This window comes from Leptonotus elevatus, chromosome 5 (assembly GCF_054856555.1).
Source record: "Leptonotus elevatus isolate MCC_2025b chromosome 5, RoL_Lele_1.0, whole genome shotgun sequence".
Taxonomy (NCBI): domain Eukaryota; kingdom Metazoa; phylum Chordata; class Actinopteri; order Syngnathiformes; family Syngnathidae; genus Leptonotus; species Leptonotus elevatus.
In genome coordinates, this window is record NC_141243.1 from 17197606 (window position 1) to 17221309 (window position 23704).

The 23704-nt window shown below is 40.2% G+C and overlaps 1 protein-coding gene across 6 annotated transcripts in view; it reads right to left on the reverse strand.

The window, feature by feature from the left end:
- Positions 1 to 23704, reverse strand: part of emid1 (EMI domain containing 1) — a 54725-nt gene that overhangs the window by 5781 nt on the left and 25240 nt on the right. For all 6 annotated transcript variants that reach the window (XR_015094871.1, XM_086076436.1, XM_086076439.1 and 3 more), the window contains exons 4-10: positions 6839 to 6928; positions 6687 to 6748; positions 6483 to 6615; positions 5627 to 5671; positions 5433 to 5540; positions 2643 to 2747; positions 709 to 786 (exon numbers count right to left, since the gene is read on the reverse strand). Coding sequence is in view for 5 of the 6 variants with exons in the window: in XM_086076436.1 (XP_085932562.1) it covers positions 709 to 786; positions 2643 to 2747; positions 5433 to 5540; positions 5627 to 5671; positions 6483 to 6615; positions 6687 to 6748; positions 6839 to 6928 (621 nt within the window). In the remaining variant the exon portion in view is untranslated. The remainder of the gene's footprint in view (positions 1 to 708; positions 787 to 2642; positions 2748 to 5432; positions 5541 to 5626; positions 5672 to 6482; positions 6616 to 6686; positions 6749 to 6838; positions 6929 to 23704) is intronic.

Below are 23704 nucleotides of genomic sequence, written 5' to 3' on the forward strand. Positions count from 1 at the left end.
ATTTATTAACTAATTTGCTCCCCAAAACGTATAAAAATGTTATATTTTAAATAGTGCCATGGTCCCCAAAACATATATATTTTAAAGTTTTTTTTAAAAAGTTTTTTTTAATGCTAGAGCATACAGAAGGCTTTGAAGCAGCCACTGACCTGAAGATGTCGCGTAAAGCAATGGTAGTTATTACAAAAAATGGCCAGCAGGTGGCTGCAGAGTATAAGAGATCAACCAGGGCCATGTCGCAACAAGCTCCTTTCCCCACAGGTTTGTGAATAACGATTAAACGTACCTATATCCTCAAGATACAAATATACTTTTTTTTTTCCTGGTGAAGGAAGAGACTCTAATCTTTCTTTTGGTAGGTTCCATGTTTTTATAGCAATAGAACACAATATTCTGTGGGCCTTGCAACATCAGTCAAAATCCAGTAAAACAGCCGGGAGCGAAGGGGGTTGCTTGAGTGAAAATAGCTGGGAGTGAATGAGTTAAGATGTTGTACAATACAGTAATAGAATTGTGATGATCTCAGGTAATCCTGAGATATGCAAATTATGGAATAATGTATGTATAGCAGAGAATGGTGCACGATTGGCCTGTAGTTACGACAATTCTGAACTTTAATTCCAAATTCGGCCAGGGTTTTTTGGTGTATAGGTACATCATGTATTTTAAAGAGTAAAATCTGTCCAATTCAGTTCAAACGACACTAACCAATCGGCCCAGGGGGACCCTGCGGTCCTGGTGTTGAATCCTGGAAAGTGTTGGTGAAGAAGGGGTCTTTTCCTCGATCTGGAAAGAAAATGAAATAGACGTTAAACAAAAGCTATATTATCATTGCTGTACAGTCATGGTAAAAGTTTTGCTGGCGATTCATATTTCGTGTTTGATTAACTTGGCTACTTAAGTTAGCATGTTTGTAACTCACATTGGCTTTAATGATCAAGCTCAGAAAACATTGAAAAGAAAACACATTTGTAATTGAATTGCAAGTATGAAGTGTGAATTGTACAATTGTAAATTGTACCAAAAAAGCTGGCCTGACAAAAAGTAGTCCACTACTGTACAAAAGTTTAGTCCAATACAAATGCTATACCTCTATACACCAACAGTAGTGCTGTGTCACAAATAACTACAGTGATCTAAATTGTGCATGTTCAATAGCCCCCCCATTTTACGGCCATTTTCACAATATGCAAATAATCATAAAATGGAAAAAAAGATGCACGTATGTAGTTTGGAATCTTTTGGGTGGGCTGATTATACAGTAGTTGAGGCTGCACTTGTGAGGCACAAAAGAAAGTCAACCTTTGATGACGGCCTACATTGGAGTAACAATCACCCTTGTGAGTAAGAGCCAAATACAGTAACAATGCTCATGTGTCTAAAGAGCAGGAAACACAGTAAATCCCTGATTTCTAGTCATTTAAAAAGTAGCTCGCTTTGTATAACAGCACGGACAAGTATAGAAAGAAAAGGACAAGGAGCAAGTGAGAGCAAGTTCAGGGAGAGAGACGAGGAGGAGGAATGACAAAGGAAAAACGTCCTCCAGCTGAAAAATCATTGCACGTCTCCAAATGAGTGAAACGTCCACAGGAGGAGAGTTGTCACTCTGTCTGTCTGTCTTCGCAACGACGCCACCTCCAGGTGAACAGAGCTCGTCTTCATTCTCAACATTCTGCGTGCAGGCTTTTAAGCACCAGTGGCCCACAGGACGGATATTTAACCCCCTCATGGATACATACAAGCCAAATAATCCATTGTTTTCCCAAGTAATGTCAGCACAGAACAACCCGCCCGTCTTCCCATCCTCCCGACATTCCCTGCTGTTACTTTGATGTGAAAGAAATGGCTCCCAGTCTCATCATGCCAATCCTAATACCTACACAGGAAGCTCACGCTGACAAATCTGTGCTTTAATTTTTTTTTTTCATTTCGTCAAGCCAGTGTATCAACAAATAAAAGGTGCTGATGCATTGACCTTGAGGGGAGTGAGGAGCCGACATCTGGAAGCAGTTGAGTGACATCAGATGTGGACAGGTTCTCATCACAGCATGTAAAATCGGTCGGTGTCAGTCTCACACGTCTCCTGCCTTCAATCTCACCGCCTTTGATTCTTTTCAACAAGTAGCCCTCGAAAAAGTCTTAAAAGCTTGACTGTATTCTTTCTCTTCTGTTTATTAAGCATCTCATCAGCTTTCCAAGGCTTCTGCAAGGGGAGTGCAGTTTATAGCACAGTGGAACCTTCAACTTTACCCACTAAGTGCTACAATTTGTAGTTCAACCCAAAAAACGTTTATAAAAAATATGACGGCGATGAAAATTTCAGGCAAATGTGTTCATATAGTTCTATGCTACTTAATTCCCATAATACTTTCAAACCACCACAGGAGGCAGTATTACTCAGCATACCTTCCAGTTCCCTCTTCAAAGTGTCTGTTTGCCTTAGAGGGTAGTTTTACTTTATTTTAAGTTCTCTTTTAATGAATACATTTTCTGTACTGTACTCTGATGAGGGCATTTCAAGATCCGAATGAAGTCACCTTTCAATATTTTCTTAGAAGTCAAACAGCATAACAGACTGGATTGTGTTTAAAGGCTCCCCTTTTTTGATACATTTGTGTTGAGTGTTTAGGATGGAGTCTTACTGTCTGGTGCAGGGATGCGGCCACTAGCAGGAGCAGGTGGTCCTGGAGGCCCGGGAGGACCTGGTAGACCTCTCTCTCCTGGTAGTCCTGAAGGACCCCGGGGGCCTGAGAAGACAGAAAGCAAAACAAATAAAAAATACTGTGAACATTGGAGGTGAAAATAAAGACAGCTTCAGGGGCAAAATTTAATTTAGAAAATGTGGTGGTTTTGCATTACGCAAAAGTGTGGCTGTACTAGATCAGATCCATAGATGGCACCGTGGTAAATACTATTGTTACAATAGTCATTTTTTTCAAGACGTGTGTATTTAATATAGTCAAGTCATTTATGTATAAATACATCACTGATGTATTATTTTGAATTTCTGAGAAATTGTCCTGTGTTTTTGTCCGCCAACGAGGGAAAAGCATATAGTGACCATCACTGCTGTATAATACAAAAAAACCCCCATCTAATCCATTTACATTACTTAGACGACTACATTTCAGATGGAAAGTTTGAGTCACATGCATTTGGTGTCATTACTCCTGCGGCCAATTTTTTTTGCCATTGACTCAGATTTAATGTACTAATTTTGCAGCTTTACTTTCAGTGCTCAGTTAAATTATTGTTGCATGAAGCTTTGGTATACCCTTGTGAATTAGAAAGTAGAATAGAAAGAGTTAACACATTATCAACTTTTTGCACATATTTGTTTCATCCATTCATCCGCGTATCCTCATGAAGCTTCGGTGAGTTGGAGCCTATCCCAGCTGACTTTGGGCGAGAGGCAAGAGAACACCCTGGACTGGATGCCAAGCAATTCGCAAGGGCACATATAGACAAACAAACATTCACTCACATTTACACCTATGGACAATTTAGAGTGATCTAGCAGCATGTTTTTTTATTTATTTAAGAGGATTAACTCATAGAAAACCCACACAAGGACATGGAGAACATACAGAACTCTCCGGAGTAGAGCTTGAATGCAGAACCTATAGATGTGTTAAATCACCATTTTGCTACACTTTGAGTCAATTTCTGATAAAAGTTTCCAAACATTCCCACTTGACATGAACAAGATATCAAACATTATTCATTAAAAATGCTTAAGTAGCAAAGCTAGTGTTATTACCAAAACCATAACTTTAGATCACAATTTTCCAGTATGTAGTCTAACTCCATAGCAATCTTTTATAGAAAACCCCACAGAGGAAGAGAGGAGGACCAATATTAAAATAATGGTGATTATTGGAGCATGATTGTGCCAATGTTTTTATGACGGTGCATTAGACTGACTTTGCATTTAACAGGCGGAAGGACCCTAAAGAAAATCAAATAAGCACTACTTTTTTTTGCAATAAAGTGTTACAGGTGTTAATTCATATTAAACAAGCTTGCATGGGCCAGTCAGAGGAAGCGTATCCCCTCCAGCAGCTCTTTAAGGGTGGAAGCAAGGCAGTACCAGAACAACATCTGACATCATTGTTTGGTTTTAAAAGGCAATGTGGCCACTTCTTGTTCTTTTTTTTTGACTTAAGGTCCAGACACAGCACCTTTCTCTTTGCTGTGGCATGGCACCATACTACAACTGACTTTTATTATTATTACTTTGCAAGGTAATGTTATTATAACCCTGATCTGACACCCATATCGGTCGTTTTCTCTTAAAGTTGCAGCATAAGCAGCTGTGGTGATGTGGGAGCACGGGAGGGAAGTCTGAGCTGCAATATGGGACAACGATTCAAATGACCTGCTTACCTGGACCAGATAGAATAAAAATATATTCCACCATATTTGCATTTGTCACCATAATCTAAAATGACACAAAGTTCAGTTTTCTCCCATTTTCCCATGAACCTGTCTTAAAAAATGATTTGCATTATATTGGACACAATCCAGTCCCACGTTTATCTTTCTATAAAAATAAGTACAATGAGGAAAGTAAAGCTTTCGATACAATATGTAGCACTGGTTTAGGGTGGCTATGAAGTTATGAAGAAAGAAAAACAATAACATCACGGCCACATGGAAAGCATACGGATCTGCGATTTGTGTATATATAGTTTATATTCATTTAAGGTTGAATTTGTAAGGCGTTCCTCGGGGAGAAGGTTTGTAAAAAAATTTAATTGGTCAATGTCTGCTCGTTAATCCAGCAGCAGGTTCAGAACACAGGTCATACACATTTTATGGGCCTTCATGATCCAGAGTGGAGAAATAACAGTGCGTGTCGAGAGCAGATGTTATGACACACATGCCACTATTTGCTTTATTATCATTCAAGTCACAGCTGCCTGTGGATTTACTTTTTCCTACAGTTGATTTATTCGAAGTCTGAACATATAGAGCAGGTTTATTCCTCTGTTTATACGCTGATTGGTGACCATGAGCTCTAGCAGCACGCGTCCGCGCTATAGTTGACTTTAGAAGTCATCTAGACCTTTAATGCACACTGAAAAAGCACCATTTAAAGCATCCAATTGAAATGAAACAAAGGGCCCAAATTCAGAAAGTTAACAGCCAAAATGTCTGGAACGCGCTACTGGTTACAGCTGGAGCTCCTTTTGGATTGACCAAGTGGCTTAAGTGAAAGACAAACACCCCAAAGCCGGATATCATGGCTCAGTCGTGTTTCCACAAGTGTTTGGTTAGGAGTGAGGCAATCAAATGTCTCAAAAGCAGAGAGGAAAGAAATGCTCTTTTTCTCTCTCTCTCCCTCTCGTTCTCTATCCTCCCCCAGATGCACAAATTTAAGCCAAAGTTTATTTCATCATTACTTTGTGTTCTGTGACGCCCAGTCTTACCTGAAGGTCCTGACGTTCCTTTCAAACCAGGGTTTCCAGCTGGGCCCCTTGCGCCCGCCTCACCCCGAGGCCCAATGGGACCTGGCAAGCCCCGAGAACCTGTTTTCCCTTAGAAGTGAAGATAATCATCACTCGTCAATAGTCATACAGACGGAATGATTTTGGTTTAACATCAACTGTGAGCACAATTTTACCATCTCTGCCTGGAAGACCATCGCTGCCTTTTTCACCCTGGGGACCTATAATAGAAGGACTTTATTGAGCTGTTGTTAATTACTTCCCCTGAGCTCAAAAACACACATACAAGAGTAAATAGCAGTGTCCAAGTTAGTGATTGTTGATGGAACTGGGATCATTCCTTTATGATCCACACTCTTGTGATCTTTACGGTAATGTTTTTGTGATTTAAAAAAAAGTCAATAATTTGAAGTGATGAACTCAATAAAGGTGACAATTGTTCTCGTATTAATATTCAACGCATCAAGGTTTATGTGTTCAAATATTTTTTTTTTACAGCAGCCACAGCCAAGGCTGGGCTGGAGTCCAGGAAAGAAGAGGTGAAGTGCTCGCCTTGAGCTCTGTAAGCGTGCACCTCATATGACTCTCTTACTCAGACTGGAGGAAATGAGTATACTGTATGTGGAGAGGTGGAAACAGGATATATAATAAGTGCATATGTGAGCAGGTAGAGAGTGTGAAAAAAAAGTAAGATAATGGTGAAAGATTATTCAACATGTGAAGTCACACTTACTTCACACTCTAAAAACAGTTGGGTCAAAAATAACCCAACTATGGGTCAAAATGGACCGATCATCTATTTGGGTCTATGTGACCCAACTTTGAGTCAAGAAACGGGTCTTTTAGTGTAAAACAACTCATAAATATTGGTCAGATCTTTTACTTGGGTCAAAAAAAGTGGGTCCTTTTTTTATAAAAACAACCCAGAAAGTTGGGTCAAATTGATCCATAAAGTGGATCCATGATTGGGTTACTTTTGACCCAACTGTTTTTAGAGTGCAGGTAGTAAATATTTAACATAAGTATACCTACCAGCAGGTCCCTGCTCACCGGGAGCCCCCTGAGCAGGAGCGGCCCCCAAGAGTAAGGCGGCCTCAGATGTAACTTTTCCTCTGGACAAAGGGTGGCGTTGAGATATGGATGGCAAGGCAGTGAGTACTTGGACCTGGTGATGCGAGACATTAAAACGTGTGCAATGAAACATATTTAATCACATACTTGAAAGAGTGCACAAACCTTTGCCTCTAGCGAACTCAGCCTGTCATTCATTGCTGTGATTCGACTGCAGTTGAGACAGTCTAAGAAACAGAAAATAGTTATTTACATCCACAGGAGGCTTACACCAATCTTATTTTACTGGCCAAGTCGGAACACATGGTAGCTCTTACATGAAAGGGGCTCCCCTGTGCGTGCAGGTGGGCGACGCAGGGTGGACGGCTTTCTTATTGCCTCCTGAGCCACCTGCTGTTTCCCTGCATCTGTAGAAGATAAACAGACAGGATGATGTCACCTCTTGTCATTTAGACTTGAAGTCATAATGTGCTCTGATGCGGCCTGTTTGAAGACCTGTTGAATTTTAAGTCCTGATATTGGTATTAATGTGTGTGTTCCAAACTCAAATGCAGAATTGGACCCTTCTCGCCCGAAACTTCAGAGTTCAAATCACAACTGTGAAATTTGTCATTGAAGATGACAGCAAAGGAGAAGATTGAAAAAAAAAAAACGGTTTGGAGGTTTATGATGGAATATCCACACGTCTTGACATGCAGACATGCCAACCGCCACGCTACTGTTGCTGCCCTGTGTTCAAACAATACTATCGAAAATGAAAATGTCTCACACCAAAAGCCATGCTGAAAATGCAGGTCTTTAAGAACGGATTTAAAAGTGGACATTGAGGCCTTCTGATGTGTACCAACAGTTGAATTCCATACATGGGAGCAGCAAAAGCCTACAAAGCCCTGTCCCTCTCTGAGCCTCCACTACATCCTTGCTACATCTATGAGCAGCTGGTCAGCTGACCTGCGTAACCATAAAGGGGGAATGCAAGTGCAGCAGCTTAGAGGGGGAGGGGGGCAAGAAAAAAAAACCTTAAAAAGGTGGGGCCTTCAGTTTTCACTCAGAAATAAACACTTCATAAACACTGGACGTATACACATGAAATCCTTCTCAATCAACACTTCTGGGCTTCTGTTAATGTATGGTGGTGATTTTGTCATCATCATTTGGACCTGGATTTACCATCTATGTTTGTGAAGAACGATTAGGCGAGCAACACCAGAAATGTATTTATTATAATATTTTTTTTAGGCTTGAAAAGATCTGAGTGCTTTGCCTTACGAGCTTGGAAACATTTCAATTTAAATCTCAAGGCACCACCGTACAATCATTTACAATTTTTTTTAAAATGAACTTGCAGTTGGTGCAGCTTAGATAAAATAGTGTAATGCAAACTCTCTTCTGAGCTCCAGTTAAAAGACGTGTATGACCAATTTTCTTGCTTATAGTTGGGTTGAGCTACAGATCACACCCTACACATTAAGTGTAATCGTCTTTTTTTATTTTTTGTCTCTGCCACTTCTGAAAGAGGCAACTGTGTACATCGTGCCCCCTTGCCAAGTTTTCCTTTTTGCATTGTTCCTTGTGTAGCAGCCGAACATCGGGAAGCCATGGGAGAAAGCGGGTAAACAATAGCTTGCTTGTGCCAAGAGAATGAGCTTGCATTCTGTCTGTCCTGCCTTCATTTTATGAAGTGTGGGGGTTTGTGTCTGTGGGTTCTGGATGTTTTCAGTGGGCTTTGTGGTACTGCCGAACTCCTTTGTCCGTGTTGGTCTGGACCTACTCTGGCCAGGTGCTCTTGCTACAAACAAGTGGTTTGGCAGAGAACCTCATTAGCAACCAGGAAGTTGTACTTCCTTGCATTCTGTCACCAGCAGCCATCTACACTGAAAAAATGCAAAAGCACCTGCAGTTATGAGTTGCAAAGGTCAAGTTCACTAACGTATTATGGCCGTGTAACGTTTCACAATCTACTGTATTGCTTGCTAGCAAAAAAACAGGATATCAAAATGAAGGCTTACTGTCCCACAGGGGGAAAAACATTTGGGAATTTAAAGCAGATACACAGAGAAGAAAGGTACGAAATATACACAGAGAAGGTGGTTTGTGGGAAACTGAATCCCTTTCCTCAAACCCCACTTAGTGTTTTGGCTTGTGGGTGTTTTTTTCCTGAGGATTATACTGTAGATAAATATGGATTTAAGCAGCATAAGACTTGTCTAAAATGTGGCAACCTCCTCCATGTTTAGATAACAATGTAAACCATGTAGCAGTCAAGGCAAACACAAACGTGGATGTGTTGGACATTCTGCAGTGACGCACTGTGTGGCGTATGGATGTGTTTATGCACAAGTGATGGCTGGTTTTAATTACCAAAAATGGGCTTTGGACAGGAAATGTAGACATCACCCCTTGCAGGCACCGCTTCTCTTTTTTCTAAGCCTCAATTTCCCCACCCACAAATGGGTTATTGTGCCAGCCATAAGCCGCATTTGGCACAAGGACAAGTGTCTCCTACACACATCTTTTTACACAATTACTCTCAGTCTCGTTATCTTCAAAGGTGAAATAAATCTCTTTGCCAGCTTCCGAGTGAGTCCAAAGAAAGGCAGGAAGGACCACTCTCAGGCCTCACATGAGATCCAACACCCGTAACGCCATCATAGTTCGGATACCACCATGCCTTTTCATGGACATTCACTGTTTGCTTCTCAGTGGGCTAATTGCCCCATCAGGGGGTGGGTGTCAAATAAACGTGTGAATATATTTGGCCTCATGCCCTCTCGGTGCACTGGGCCCTAATGAGTGAGCCAGTTAGGGCTATTCATTAGAGAAATACCCCTGCTGAGAGTTCAGTGGGCCAGAGGCCATCCTGCCCTCGGTTCTGGGTCGTGTCCTATTCTATTGCACATGCTGCCTTTGTCATTTGTTTGTAAACACTCCTTGAATTATCGCTTCCTCTGTTGGTGCTGCAAAATAGAGATAGAGATGAGTGAAGATCACAGTGACTCCAATATGTCCTGCACACCAGAATGATTGTCCCGTACAGGCCTAAAATTGTGATTTCAGTAAATATCTCCTCTCGCTTCATTTATCAAACCTCAGAGGGCTTATTAAAAAGTCATGAGTCTTCTGCCTGTGGGCTGCCTCATGTCATGCATGTAGGAGAAGGTGAAGGTCAGATCGAGTAACGAATCGTTTAGCCAGGATCTCACTAATAGGACTGTCAAGCCTCATATGCAACTCCTGCAAATACAACTCTTTTTTTTTTTTGCTGCAAATACTTGACTCATGCACTGCCATTGACGGCTATAGACGTCAAAAATGAATTTGAACTATTTCTATTAGTTTAAAAATTTTCCCATTTTTGTTAACAAGAGTATGAAAACCTAGATTGTTTTTATTTTATTAGAACAGATATAACATTTGTGATTAATCGTGAGTTAACTAGTGAAGTCATGCAATTAATTTCTATTAAAAATAGTAATCGCCTCACGCTCCTAATTTTTAATAATATTTTTCTGAAAAAAAGAAGAAAAGATTATTAAAAATTGGAAAAATAATACCAATTATTTTTTTTCTTCAAAAGAAAAGATTATTAAAAATGATTATTTTTAAATCGTAATTAATTAATTATAATCGTAATAATAATAAATCTTAATTAATAATTCTAGGTTTTCATACTCTTGTTAACAAAAGTGGAAAAAAATGTTAAACTAGTAGAAATCGTTAAAATGAATTTATGACGTCTATAGCGGCCAATGGCAGTGAGTTTTAATTTACACAACCCAACTTACTGTAACTGTGTCTTTTCTGGTGTGTGCTACATGTTAGCTAGCAGGATACTCCTTGTTTCATGGATGATGATGACACCTTGCTGTTGATTTCTTTGAAGAGGAAGTCAACGCAAAAACTTTCTTTACAATTTGTGCCCCTACTAGTCTAAATACGGCATTGTGATAATATTGCATTTGTGGAATATGAGTTAAGCATCAAAATCCTTCTGCTTTCATCCATCTTGGGGGCGGCCATTTTGCCACTTGCTGTAGACTGAAGACAACATCATATTAACAACCAATCACGACTCAGCTCCGGACTGATGATTGGCTGTTACCTGAGCAAATGTGATGTCATTTTCAATCGACGGCAAGTGACAAAATGGCCGCTTACTGGGATGGATAGAAACAGGTGGAATTTGCTGCTTCATTTATATTCCACAAACGTAATATTAATCAGAATGTCGTGTTTAAACTAGTGAGGCTACATAGGATATAATTTTTGGATTGACTTCCTCTTTGAGATTTCACAGATTTACAAGCACTTTTCTTAACATCCTGTTTCCGGTGTCCATGAATTCCTGCTTTTGTCACTGCTTTTATACATGAAATATTATTTTCACAGTTCGCAGTTCTTAGCTTGTTTTTATATTTTTTTTCTAAAAGTTTGGAAGATTGTGGAGATCCAGCATAAAGTCAGCAGGACACAAAGATCAACACATACACACAAAGGCACACACACACACACACACACACACACACATACACACACACACCACAGCTCGCAGACACAGCAGAGTGTAAAGTTCCTGATCCATCTCTGTCTGGTCAATTAGCTGAGCTCAGCGCTGCAGCATCATTAGTGGGCGCTGAGGGTGTTTGTCTCTGTCTCTGCACAGCCTCGGACAGGATGAATAGCAGTGCTGCGGCGAGCACACCCCCACACGCACACACTAATCACAGACAGCGCAACTCTTCCAAACTGGGACGAGGCGGGCTGAACAAAGTGACTACACAGTACGTTCATACGCTTAGCGCGCACTTTGTATTGTCAGTCTTAAAAGGGACAAAAAGTCCAATAGAAGTGATTTGACTTCCTATTTCCATTCCCATAGCTTGTCAAGAACAGATCCGGTTTCAATAAACTTGCTATGGAACAGTTTGATGGCTATAAAGCTTGTCAAACTGGCACTCAGCTGAATTACACATGAAACAAATGAGAAAAAAGAAGATTATGGGGACTTTTAGGACATGTGTAATGCTTATAATACATGATACCTTTAGAAAAATGCTATATCAAAACAATATGTCAACTGCTTATAGCTCTGGCTGCTCTGTACATTGCAAACCTGCATCTGAACTTAAGTGTTTATTTTATTTTCCCATGGTAACACCTTTTGATAATTAGGTGATTGACACACTTCATCATCCTCTTCCTCCACAAGTGCAACTCTACCGCCTCTTAGGCGGAAAAAAGGTACAAGCCCACACACTGGATGGGGCTTCACTGTAATTACAGGTGAGGGGGAAAGTGTGGTCACATAATTGATCCCCGAGGAAAAGTCAAGTTAAACTAAACAGATACCTTATGTTTAAGTTGTGTTTGAAAACAAGTGCACATGGAGGCAGCCGTGTCTGCATGTGTTCGGCTTTACAAGTGTAGAGGAGGTGTCGCCAAGGAAGCCTCCAAGACCTTGAGGTGAGAGCATGGCGGGTCAGAGAGGTCCCTGCCACCAGCACACACATCTCACCTCATCAAGCAGCACAAACACTTGAGCCAAGGCAGCGTCTGGTAAAAAGGATGCTCAAGGATAGAAAAAAAAAAATCCTCAAAATTAGGTACACCTGCACAATCGTTTTAGAGTCAATTCTGCCTCGACAAAAACTATAAAAGGTCAGATTTGAAGAGTCCATATGAAGCAGTGCAACTACAATAATGAACATGTGTTCCCCGCTATATTATTGAACACCGGGAGGAAAGAAAAATACAAACATAATGAGCACACTCACTCATGAGCTGCTGTTGGCCACGACTCATGCCCAGACACTCACATGCACGCTCGCAGGAGTTACACGCCACCCACCAGGCCACAGAAAATGCATACAGTATTTTTGAAAGACTTTATGGTTGCACTTTTCAGTTTGTTTGAATACATTTGAAATTCTGTCTTTCAATCAGGGATGGGCAACTAACGACTCGCTGGCTCACTACAATGGACACCCACAAACTTGCAGATTCATCAATGTATTGATTTTTTTTCACCAATATTCTCCCCCCCCCCCCCCCAGTTTTTTTCTTGGGGAGACAACCCCTGTTTTTAGTGGGAAATACATATCAGGCTGAAACCTCACAAGTCACAATTAAGTAAATTTTATATTTTTTCAAAAATCTATACTCTTGGTCAGTCCACGTGTTATTTTTCACAAAGTATTGACCAATCTTAAATGACATATTAAGACTTTTTGGGATTTACAAAAAATTATAAAAAAATTCCAATTTATTTCAATGGCCATTAACTCAACCATAATAGCGGGGGATAAGGAACATGGGACAGGACACACATAATAGTAGGCCTACGTGAATAATTATAACATTTTGAGTGAGTTGATTTCTTTGTGAAAAAATAAGTTATTTCACTGGTGGCACGGTGGCTGACTGGTTAGCACGTCCGCCTCCCAGTGCAAAGGTTGTGAGATCAAGTCCGGGCTTCGGCCTTCCTGGGTGGAGTTTGCATGTTCTCCCCGTGCTTGCGTGGGTTTTCTCCGGGTACTCCGGTTTCCTCCCATATTCCAAAAACATGCATGGCAGGTGAATTGGACACTCCAAATTGTCCATAGGTGTGATTGTGAGTATGGTTGTTCGTCTCTGTGTGCCCTGCGATTGGCTGGCAACCAGTTCAGGGTGTACCCCGCCTACTGCCCGAAGCCAGCTGGGATAGGCTCCAGCAACCCCCGCGACCCTTGTGAGGACAAGCGGTACAGAAAATGGATGGATGGATGGAGTTATTTCACTTAATTGTGGTTTGGTGTTCAGTAGTTTTGTGCTGTCCTTGAATGGTAATTTTTATACACGACAGCCCTTTGCGCGGGATTATTCTTTAAAAAAAAATCACATTATGACATTTTTGTCGTATATCTGAGCTGATGAAAAATGAGGCACCCTCCCCACCTCCCCATCCCTGAGCTAAAAGCACACAATGAAAGTAAAAAACACTCGTTTCTTGGCGTTTTTATCTCAGTGTTTGCTTAACTCATTCACTGCCATTGACGGCTTTAGACGTCAAAAATTCATTTGAACTATTTCTATTAGTTTAACATTTTTTCCACTTTTGTTAACAAGAGCATGAAAACCAAGAAAAATGTTTTTATTGTATTTCATATAAAATGTGTGATTAATCGTGAGTTAACTATTGAAGTCATGTGATTAATTACAATAAAAAAATTAATGGCCTGATAACCTATTTTTTTAAATCTTTTATTTTTTTAAATAATATTTTTTCCCCCCCCAAAAAAGAAAAGATTATTAAAAATGAGGGCATCAGGCGATTTAAAAAAAAATAAAAAAATCACATGACTTCAATAGTTAACAAATTTTATATCTGGTCTAAATGTACAATATTTTTTTTCTTAGGTTTTCATACTCTTGTTAACAAATGTGGAAACAAATCTTAAACTAATAGAAATAGTTAAAATGAATTTTTGACGTCTATAGCCGTCAATGGCAGCGAAACTTGAAGGAGCTCATTGAAATGTCGTGCGCTAATTATTGAAATATCTGAATATTGTTTGGCAAATAATAGCTTCTGCTCTTCTAGGAAGACATTCTAAAAGATGCTAGTCTTTGCACATTTTTGGAGAAAATGTGTGAAGTCAATGATGTTGGATCTGACAGGTTCATGATAAGTTTGAAGTTTGGTCTTCTACACCAAACTCCTCCTAGCATGTCTTTATGGATCTTGCTTCTGGAAAAGAAAATGATCTTTCCAAACCTTGGTTGTCAAATGTCTAGCCCAGATAATGACTTAAGAGGTCCAGATTAACCACAGTGGGTCAAGGTTTTTACCCATATGGTCAGCACAAAGTGAATGTGATACTATTCTGGGCTATTAGACAAATGAGTCCCACTCCTCCTGGGACAATTCTCACATATGTCCAGCCCAAGCAGATGTGTTCAAATCCACACAGCCTGTAATCTCACAGGAAAGAGGAGGTTTCCTACCTCAACCCAGACAGAGCTGTCTTTACCTCACCTTCCCTCTCGCTCTCGCTCTCCCTCTCGCCATCGCTCGCTGTTTTTCCAACACATGCTTTTAGTGATGCTGACGGCACTGACAGGCTCTCAGTCTCCCCCTCCCACCAGCAGGCTGTGGTGTGTAATTACAGAGCAGCACCAAGCCCGGTGGTCAGACTGGTGGGGTGACTGCTGACAGGCGCGCTTGTTTGGCCTACAGACGTGAGTTCCCATTGGCACTCGCAGACAGGAGCTGTGGGGAAGGTAGACACTCTGCAAAGGATGCCTTCCATAAATCTCCCACTTCCTCGGCAGAGGGTTTCATCAAGAGAATACCTGCAAAAGATACTAATCATGGGAAAATGGAGCGCTAACGACAGCTACCACCTTTGCCTCTAATTACTAAGCAGGTAGTCCAGCCCCTATGCTTTGGATTGTTTTGGGGTGTGGTGGTGGTCTGTTTTTCTATGAGAGACGGGAAATGTTGTCTCATGACTCATTTGAACCAAAAACATTGACTTTTGTTGACATGACAACAGCTTTCTTTTGTAGTCTGGAAATATTGTTCAGTGTAACAAATTGATTAGACTGGCACCGAATGTAAGGTTTATGCCAAAAACTGCCACAACTTAACAGCATAATTGCCATTATTCTTGTATCTGTTTCTGTATTGATTAGTACACCAGTGTGGAGAAAATCCTAAACTAAAATAATAGTTTCAATGATAAAATTTAGTCATTATTGTTCTTGATAAAACATGATTAATGTAATACATTCAATTATAGACTTTTACTTGCATTCCTGAACAGAGAAAATTTAAGTGGTTGGATGTTATTCTTCATTTCTGAATAATCACAGAAAGCCAGTGAGCTGGCAAAGTTGAAATTACTTTGAATTTCCGCCTTGTTCTAAATGGCAAAATGTTGAAAGCTCACTAAAATTATGACTGCATTAAACTTCTCCATGTTAGGTGGTCTTCTTTCTTTTGACTGATAGATTTATTGAAAACAAACAGACATGGGATTTGTATAATTACGTTAAAAATGGATCATTAAGAATTCTCACGATTCTGTGTTATTGACTAAAGAAAAACATGACATCAGCTTTGTGCTGCAGCAACACAGACCTCCTCCAGACAATAAATCTGCTCAGTATGACACTAGCATGGAAACAGATTCTCCCATTCCTTCACTGCAACCCTGTACAATGATGACAAATGTTTGCCGCAAGTTTATCCAGGCAAGCCAAATTAGCATGCAGATACATTTCTACTGGGCAAATGTTGACAGCAATAAAAAGAATGTTCGTGAAAAAAATCTGTCAGTGTAATACAGCAATATTTTACCTGCACTATGTAATTTGTACTTAAACTATCAATCCATTCATCTTCTATAGGTGTATTCAATGCCACTTCTGCGATACGAGAGTGAGTGCTCAACTTTTGAGTTGTCACTGATACCAATACTTTTGATTTTTGATACAACCCCCCCCCCCCCCCCAAAGACAGATAACGTTAAACCAACACCTACTGTATATATTCCAATATAGCATTTGTCCTTAAAATTAATGGCAATGTTCTATTCATCAAATTTCTAGTACCGATACTTTAAATTAAGGTACTGTCCCGATACCGCATCGCCCATCCGTAAATGTTCTATACCGATTGTCCTGTTCAGAGTCATAGGGAATCAGTCTATTGCAGCTCACTTGAGTTGAAAGGCAGAGTACAACCTGGATGAGGGCTGGGCAATAAATCTAATTCATTTGATTAATCGTCATTTAAAAAACTGAATCGTTGAAAATGTGCTAAATTGAATTTTGTCTTCTGGATTATTAAAAGCTGTTGTTATATTCTGTTACATGTTAATGTGAGTTGTAATATTGCACAAGTGGCAGAATTCTGGATGGGTGGTTTACAAGGCAGATTTAGAATTTAGATTTAGAATCAGCATACATTATTGTTGTCTGAACATTTTGCACAGAATAATTTCCACCCAAAAATTAACCTTTAAATAAATCATTGATTGGGTTATTAGATTAAAAGCGATTAAAATCGTAATCGACTGACTGAAAAAAAAAATCGAGGATTTATTTTTGGTCATATCGGCCAGGCCTACCCTGGATTGGTTTACAGTCAATTCACACTGCCAATGTGTGAAAACTTCAAACTTAAACTGAACACTTGCTGCTTGAATGGAAGTTAGTGAACCAGTCAATGCTCCTTGTGAGTGTTTTCATTTTGTATTTGTGTGATTGACAGTTTGTCCTACTCAATAAACAGCTGAAAGTGCAAAGGGGACTGCAGCTATCTTTTTTTTTTCGAGTAGCGTCACACACTAAAAAGATCAGATACCTGAAGCTTGCTCGTATCTCATAATTTGTCTCACAACAGAGCACAAAAAATTGGCCGAGTGACGGCTTGAAACTTGAAAAACTCATTAGTCAAGGTGCACCTGAACTCCTAAACGCAAAAATACATAGACAAACAGTATCTAAAAGATTTTTGGGGGATAAAAACCCAGGAATACAAATTATTTATTTTGTTAATACGTATACTGGCCTGGCATCTACATTACAGCACCAAATAGCCACAGCAGCTCTCTGGCGTTTACATCAAAACAAAGACTCTTGAGTGGATTTTTGTTCTTTATAAAATAATTGCACTTGCTGCTTTCATGGTCTTACCCACAAGCAGTGACATATAAACCATTTTCTTAATGCAATGCAAGCAAACCAAATTGTGGTTCATGTGAAGTGGCTACAATTAGCAGCGGGCACATCTGTTGAATTGCAGACTTACGTTAGAATGTGGTGAGACAGGCTTGCAGTCTTGAAACATTTCCTGCACTTGAAAGGAGCAGATGTCTAATAAAAGTGTGTGACAGGCCGATGACATGGCATACACACTTCAGCTTTATTAAGAGAGACAAACACCTGATGAATGCCTCCCTGGTGACCCTGATCGACCTTAAACGTTCACTCAGTGATTCACTCTCTCGCTTTCAAGAAGTGTGCGTGGCGTCCTGTCCATTGATGCGAGACCCTTTTCCCCACTTCTCTTAATCCCGCGGTCACGAGGGGAAGCAGCCAAAACAAGAAGCCACATACTCCACCACTGGTTTGGTGTGGCAGGGCGTGGGTGACCTCTCAATATAAAACACTCCCGACACACCACAGCCTTGAATCCTGCGTCCTCAACAGCTAAAAAAAAAACAACAGGCCAGAAAAAGACGTCCAACATCAACGCACAAAAACAACATATTTCTTGCTGTTGAAATATTAGATGGGCTGCTCGGAGCTGCACTCTGGGACTAAAATAATGAACTATATAAATTAATGTTGCTGTAGCTGGTTGTGTTTTACTGTAACTGTTCTTGTTTTTGCAGTGGTTCATAATTTCATCATTCATCGTTAGTCCTGCCATCTGGAAACACAGACAACTTTGGCTGTGAAATTCAATGGTGAAAGAAACACAAACAGTCTGGAAATGTCAGAGGTGATAATCGGGCCAAAGGTTGAACGAAAAATGTTTCACTGTAACCCAAATGTTGCAACTAATCCCTGATTTCACATAGCAGAGTTTGCTATTTACACAAGTGCTCTTTTAAAGTCTCATGTTATCCTTCTTTCTGGTACTTTTATAACAAGAGTGTATTATTTTTAGCCATTTTTATACGACGTCTCAGAGGGAGATATTGTGTGTTTAACGGCACCGCATTTATTTGACAGCTGTAGTTGAAGATTGTAAGAAAAGCCAACATATAGCAAACCATAACCACTATTTTTTTCTTGGGTTGCAGATAATATTTCACCATCTTTATAAGCAAAGTCCAACGTTCAAATTGTGAAAACAAAAGCCAAGGAGCTGATAAAATCTCACATTAAAATAACAAAATGAATGAAAACACACTTGCAATATTGTGTTTCAGTCATCTCTATGGCAAACTGCCTCACCTGTTTTCTGAATTTGGTCATGTGACTTTCACAAGATGAGCTGTGATTGGCCATTACCTGAGCCCTGAGCTAAGCCATCTATGTCAGCAACGTACAGTGACAGGCAGAACAATTTAAATGCTATTCCACTAGATGGCAGGAGGTAATTAAATGAACCCTTCTATCCACTTTCTTTAGATTTTCTTTAATGTAAAATGTGCCTTGACTTTCCAAAAATAAAATAAAATAAAATAACAAAAAAATACATAAAATGCGTGACTTCTTACTACAGAATAAGCTGTTCTGAATAAACCATGCAGCTGAATTTCCTGGCCATGAGACCCTTTGGTCTGACTCTAATTACTTCCCAGAGGTTGACAAGTGCTCCGGCGCTGTGTCCTCAGTTGTAGCCAAGCTTGTCCCAATCCACAAAGCTTCAGCTGAACACGGCCCATGTCCTCTGTTGTACACACTCAAGAAGTGGCTGAGGGAAACCTTGGCCCTCAGTGTTTGAAGGACACGTCCACTCTAACAGGGTTTATTTGTCCGAGGCCGCTTTGAACACTTACAATGTCTCCCGTTGGCCACGTCAGCCTTATGTGATTTTCCTCTTCTAATATGGTATGAGTGAATGCATGTACACATTAGAGTAGGGTTTCAATAAGCTATATTTGTCCGTCGACACTCATGAAAACAATACAAAGAGTTGAGTCCTCTCCAACAAATGTGCAGACATATCCGAGGCAACCAGGCACAAACGTGCTTGTTGAGCACATCCACTGTGTGATAGTGACTGCGGGCGTCCTTCTTGAGCCAAGACGGACGAGATTGCCAATCTGCAGTCATTAGGAGCATATAATAAATGATAAATTGTGCTTTCATCGCAAACCACAAACCTGCTTCTCTTCACATGACTCCAAATGAACTGGGAACAGCACGTGTGTCATGTTTTGTTTTTCTCGTGATTTAACTCCTTTTGGACAGCACTGACCAATTCCACCAGAATTGGATATGTCATTTACCTCGGGAACATCTCATATAACACCCAAATTCTTTATTTTCCCCTTGGATCATTCCAGTGGGGCGTTATTGGGCCCTGCTCTGGGATTTGTCTGGATGAAAAATGTTCAACGACACTTTCTCAAATTGCTGTCAGATTGCAGATGTGGAAAAGAGGCCTTTGATTTACTGGCTTTCCTAAATTACTCCCCCCCTCAATTAAATTTACCCCGCAAAAAAATAATGTGTATGTGTGTGCATCCACTTGTACAACGTATTTACTTTAAAGTGAGAAGCTAATTTATAACCCTGGGTGTGAACAGTTGATGAACGTTTTGAATTTAGCTGCTTTGTGAGAATACATAATGTCAACATTCTTTTTCAATACTGTACGTGCAGGTCAATATTTTAGAAAACTCAAGACAACTAACCAGACATCCCTCACATGAAAATGAAGGCAACCTTAGTGGCTTCTAATTTGGCAGACTGAAGTAACAAATAAGTTTGTCCGAATGTACCCGCACACAGCTATAGAAGCTTGTCTTGCAAGTATACTTACTACAGGCTCCCAACATTGATGTTTTAATTACGCGGAATGGAAATCCGGCTGATCAAAGTGTAGCTGTCCATGTGTCCGACATTCTGAAAGTGGGTGTGGGGAATCTTTTGCCGTGGGCTTGATCTAAGCCATGTACTATTGTTAAACATACCAGCTTGGCACACTTTGATTTAGACAGCTCCTATTCTTTCCCCAAAATAGAATGCTCACTTTAAGAGTGTCAAACAACACGTCAGAAAACCACGAGGAGCACTTGCTAAGAATAGTTGTGAGTATACGAGATTATAAAACATCAGAGATAAGTCCTATTCACTGAATAACATATAATCAACTGAATGACAACATTTTCCAATCCTATGCGGTGATTTTCTTTACGAGTATACCACCTCATTAAAAAGTATTATGATACTTGGCTATTATTCACCCCTCCTCCCGCAATCACAGCTAGAACAGCTTCCACTTTATATAACATTTCTATCCATTCATCCAGAAGAAAATGTGAAAGGCAAAAAGATTAGAGATATTGGATTGTTTGATGGAGTGGAGGGTCAGGAGTTCTTTCACACCAAACTCAACCAAGCATGCATTTATGGACCTATTTAAGCACTGGGGCACAGTCATGATGAAACAGAAGGACCTTTCTTCTACTGTTACTACAAAGTTGGCAGCATAGAAAATGACTTAGTGAGATAAAGAATTAAGATTTAAGGGAAGTAAAATATCCAGCCAACCCTTGATTGATTAAATCGATGAAGACACTGGTTCCCACCCAGTGCTTTTTCCTGCCCCCACAGACCGCCCAGTACGCATATCCTGCCCTTCTCAACGCACGACAAATAGTAAGTGCTGGATGGCGGTGCCGCCCCCGAACAGGATTTGTGCATGTCGTTCGCCATCCGCAATCGCAATCCCCGCCTCGTCGATGGCACATGCCGTTTGTCATCAACGCCCCCCAACACCACCCACCCGTTGACCAATATTTCCCGGGTGGAATTTTTTCACAGTCCGTCCCTTACCAATAGGCTTAGCAAGTTTTTTGGGGGAAACCCTGACGTATACATGTACCTCAAAACCTTTGTTTATACAGTATATTATATACTCATTCAGAATAAAGGGTGGAGTGTTTATTAATATAAAATTTATGTTTGTAAAATTTACAGGTCTGGGTAAATAAATCCAATGTCATTGTTTTCTCAGAAAGATCAAAATAGATTCATAGCATTTTAGCTCTTCGTATATAAATAATATAATGCCGCTGCTTAGCATCTCTTTGCCCACATGTACACGCCAAACTTCAACATACAAGTGCACAGACGCCGAACATGAGTATATGTACTTTGTAGGAAGATGGAGTGAAGTAAATGAGTGTGTGATGCTGAGCTGAGTCTAATCCCTGGGTGAATGGCGTGCTGTGTGCCAGGCATTCCTCTGTGTCTTTTTAAGGCTTTTTGTGGATTAGACCCCACTTACTTCCCGGGCCGCAGGGTGGGATCAAAGCTGACTTGATTTTTTTCAGGCTCAGCTTGTGGAACATTCAGGTGGCACCATGGAACACAACACCACAGCCAAAATGTGAGATGCTGACACAGGTCATATGCACCTGGTGGGGGTTACATTTGCCGTAATCAAACACAACACTCGCTGTCAATCTGTCCACTGATGGACAGCATGGATGGCTATCATCTTAAAGAAGTTACACAAATACTAACTGAAAATGACTGCGAACAAAGCTGCCTCTTTAACAAGAAATCATGAATGAATTTCACAATCTGGACCTCATTCCCATAGCACAACCATTACACAAGGGCTAATCTTACATCCAGCAAAACGACGACAGACAAAACAAACCTGATCTTCGGTGACCTTACAACAAACTTGCGGATCCGTATGATATCTGACCTTTAACCTGTTACAACAAACATGGGTTCTTCCTTATCCGCTGCAAGGGAGGTGGAGGTAAATCTCCTTTCATGTGTCTGTGACCTGACTCCAGGAGGGATGACTCCAATTACTCAAATGGAGGAATTTGTGGAGTTATCTGTAGCATCTCAGCGTTGATGACAAGTACTTAACCTAACTGGTGTAACTACACATTTTCCCCCAGGAAATATGATGTCCAGGGGGGTTCAGAACAGCAACCTACAGATAAACATCATGATAATAGGCTTGGGCCTGCACAAAAAGACCCCAACTTGATGAGTCTGGATGATCTTCTTCATCCTATTCACTTTTTTACATAAGTGGAAGGTTATTATCCTTGACAGCCAATTGTGTGCCTCATATACCCTCTGCACACATGTCCTTTTTAAATATACATGTTCCATGTCTGCTTTTTCTGGACACATAAGCAGCCACCCAAACCCAAAATGACGACACCCAAGGTCTGGCAAATGTTTCTGCAGCATGAGGTTCTGTCTCGTGTCTACATCCTCTGAGAAGAAAGTGGGCCTTCATGCATGCAGGGACTTGGTGTGTTTGTGTTTTGCACCACTGGAGACAAGTATGCATGCTCTATGGGCTCAACAAAGGGATGATAAAGTAGAAAACACAGACACAGGGGACTGGGAGGGAGATTTCTTTTACAGCTCTAGATGAGGGTCATAGAGTGTTCAGTCAGGCGCTGATGTGGCAAAAGCGGCTAAAAGCAATGAAAACAAACAAACGCAAAACGCAGCAATAAACTGGTTAGTTTCTTAGTAATTAAAAATAAAATGAATGCTGTTCAAAAGTCTTTCACTAGCTTGGTTGTTTTAATGACCTTTTTCACAGCGGCAATTTTGGGTTTGATTCTCTGAAATTTAACATTTAACATTCCTTCATTGGTTCTGATGTACTTTCTATTGCATGTTATATAAGGGCTTATTTTAAGGTATCGGGGACTCATGGAGGATGCTGATACCAGCCACTGATACTTCAGGCAAAAAAAATCTGACATTCAGTAAGTCTTCCTTAGAAGTACAAGTAGTTGGCGCCAATACTGCAGCAGTTCGACACATCAGCGAATCATCATCTGCGTCACAAAGAAAGGTCTTTGTTCACAATTTTTTGTCATTGCATTAAATGAAATTTTATACATCAAAAGTACTAGAGGTATCGGTGAGTATTTAGAGCCAATAGAGTGAGTTTGAGACATTTGTACTTTTATTGGTCTAAAAAAAAAAGTGGTATCTAACATCCCTGTTATATAAGTATGTGTTACAAGTAATCTTTTTATTTTTTTATTCCACAACAACTAAAAGCATGCGTTGCATATTACGATTAAAGATTGACGAGCAAAAAAGTTGGAACTGTTTTTCCTCGCATGGAGACAAAATGCATTTGGTCTATCTTACTGATTGCATCCATTAAACAAGTCCAAAAAGGATGAATAATACAAAAATTAGTTGAGGCCAAACATTAAAATCAACAGTGGTTTTCCTTAGGGTATTTTCAGTTTCAAAGGGAGATTTATGAGCTGAAGAAGGAGTCCTCCTAGTTGTAGAGCAGATGTAAGGATTTGTATTATTTTTTTTACTCAATGTGATCACTCTTAAATAGCGCTACAAATCTTCATCTTTGCTATGGAATCGCTGAGAAAGGAGTAACAATAACAGGCACGATGAGAGGAGATAGAGGAAGGAAGTGTTCCGACTCCCTTTATCCTCTTTATCCTTCTGCCTTCACATCAGAATGTTGGTCTTATCAGTACAACATGTCC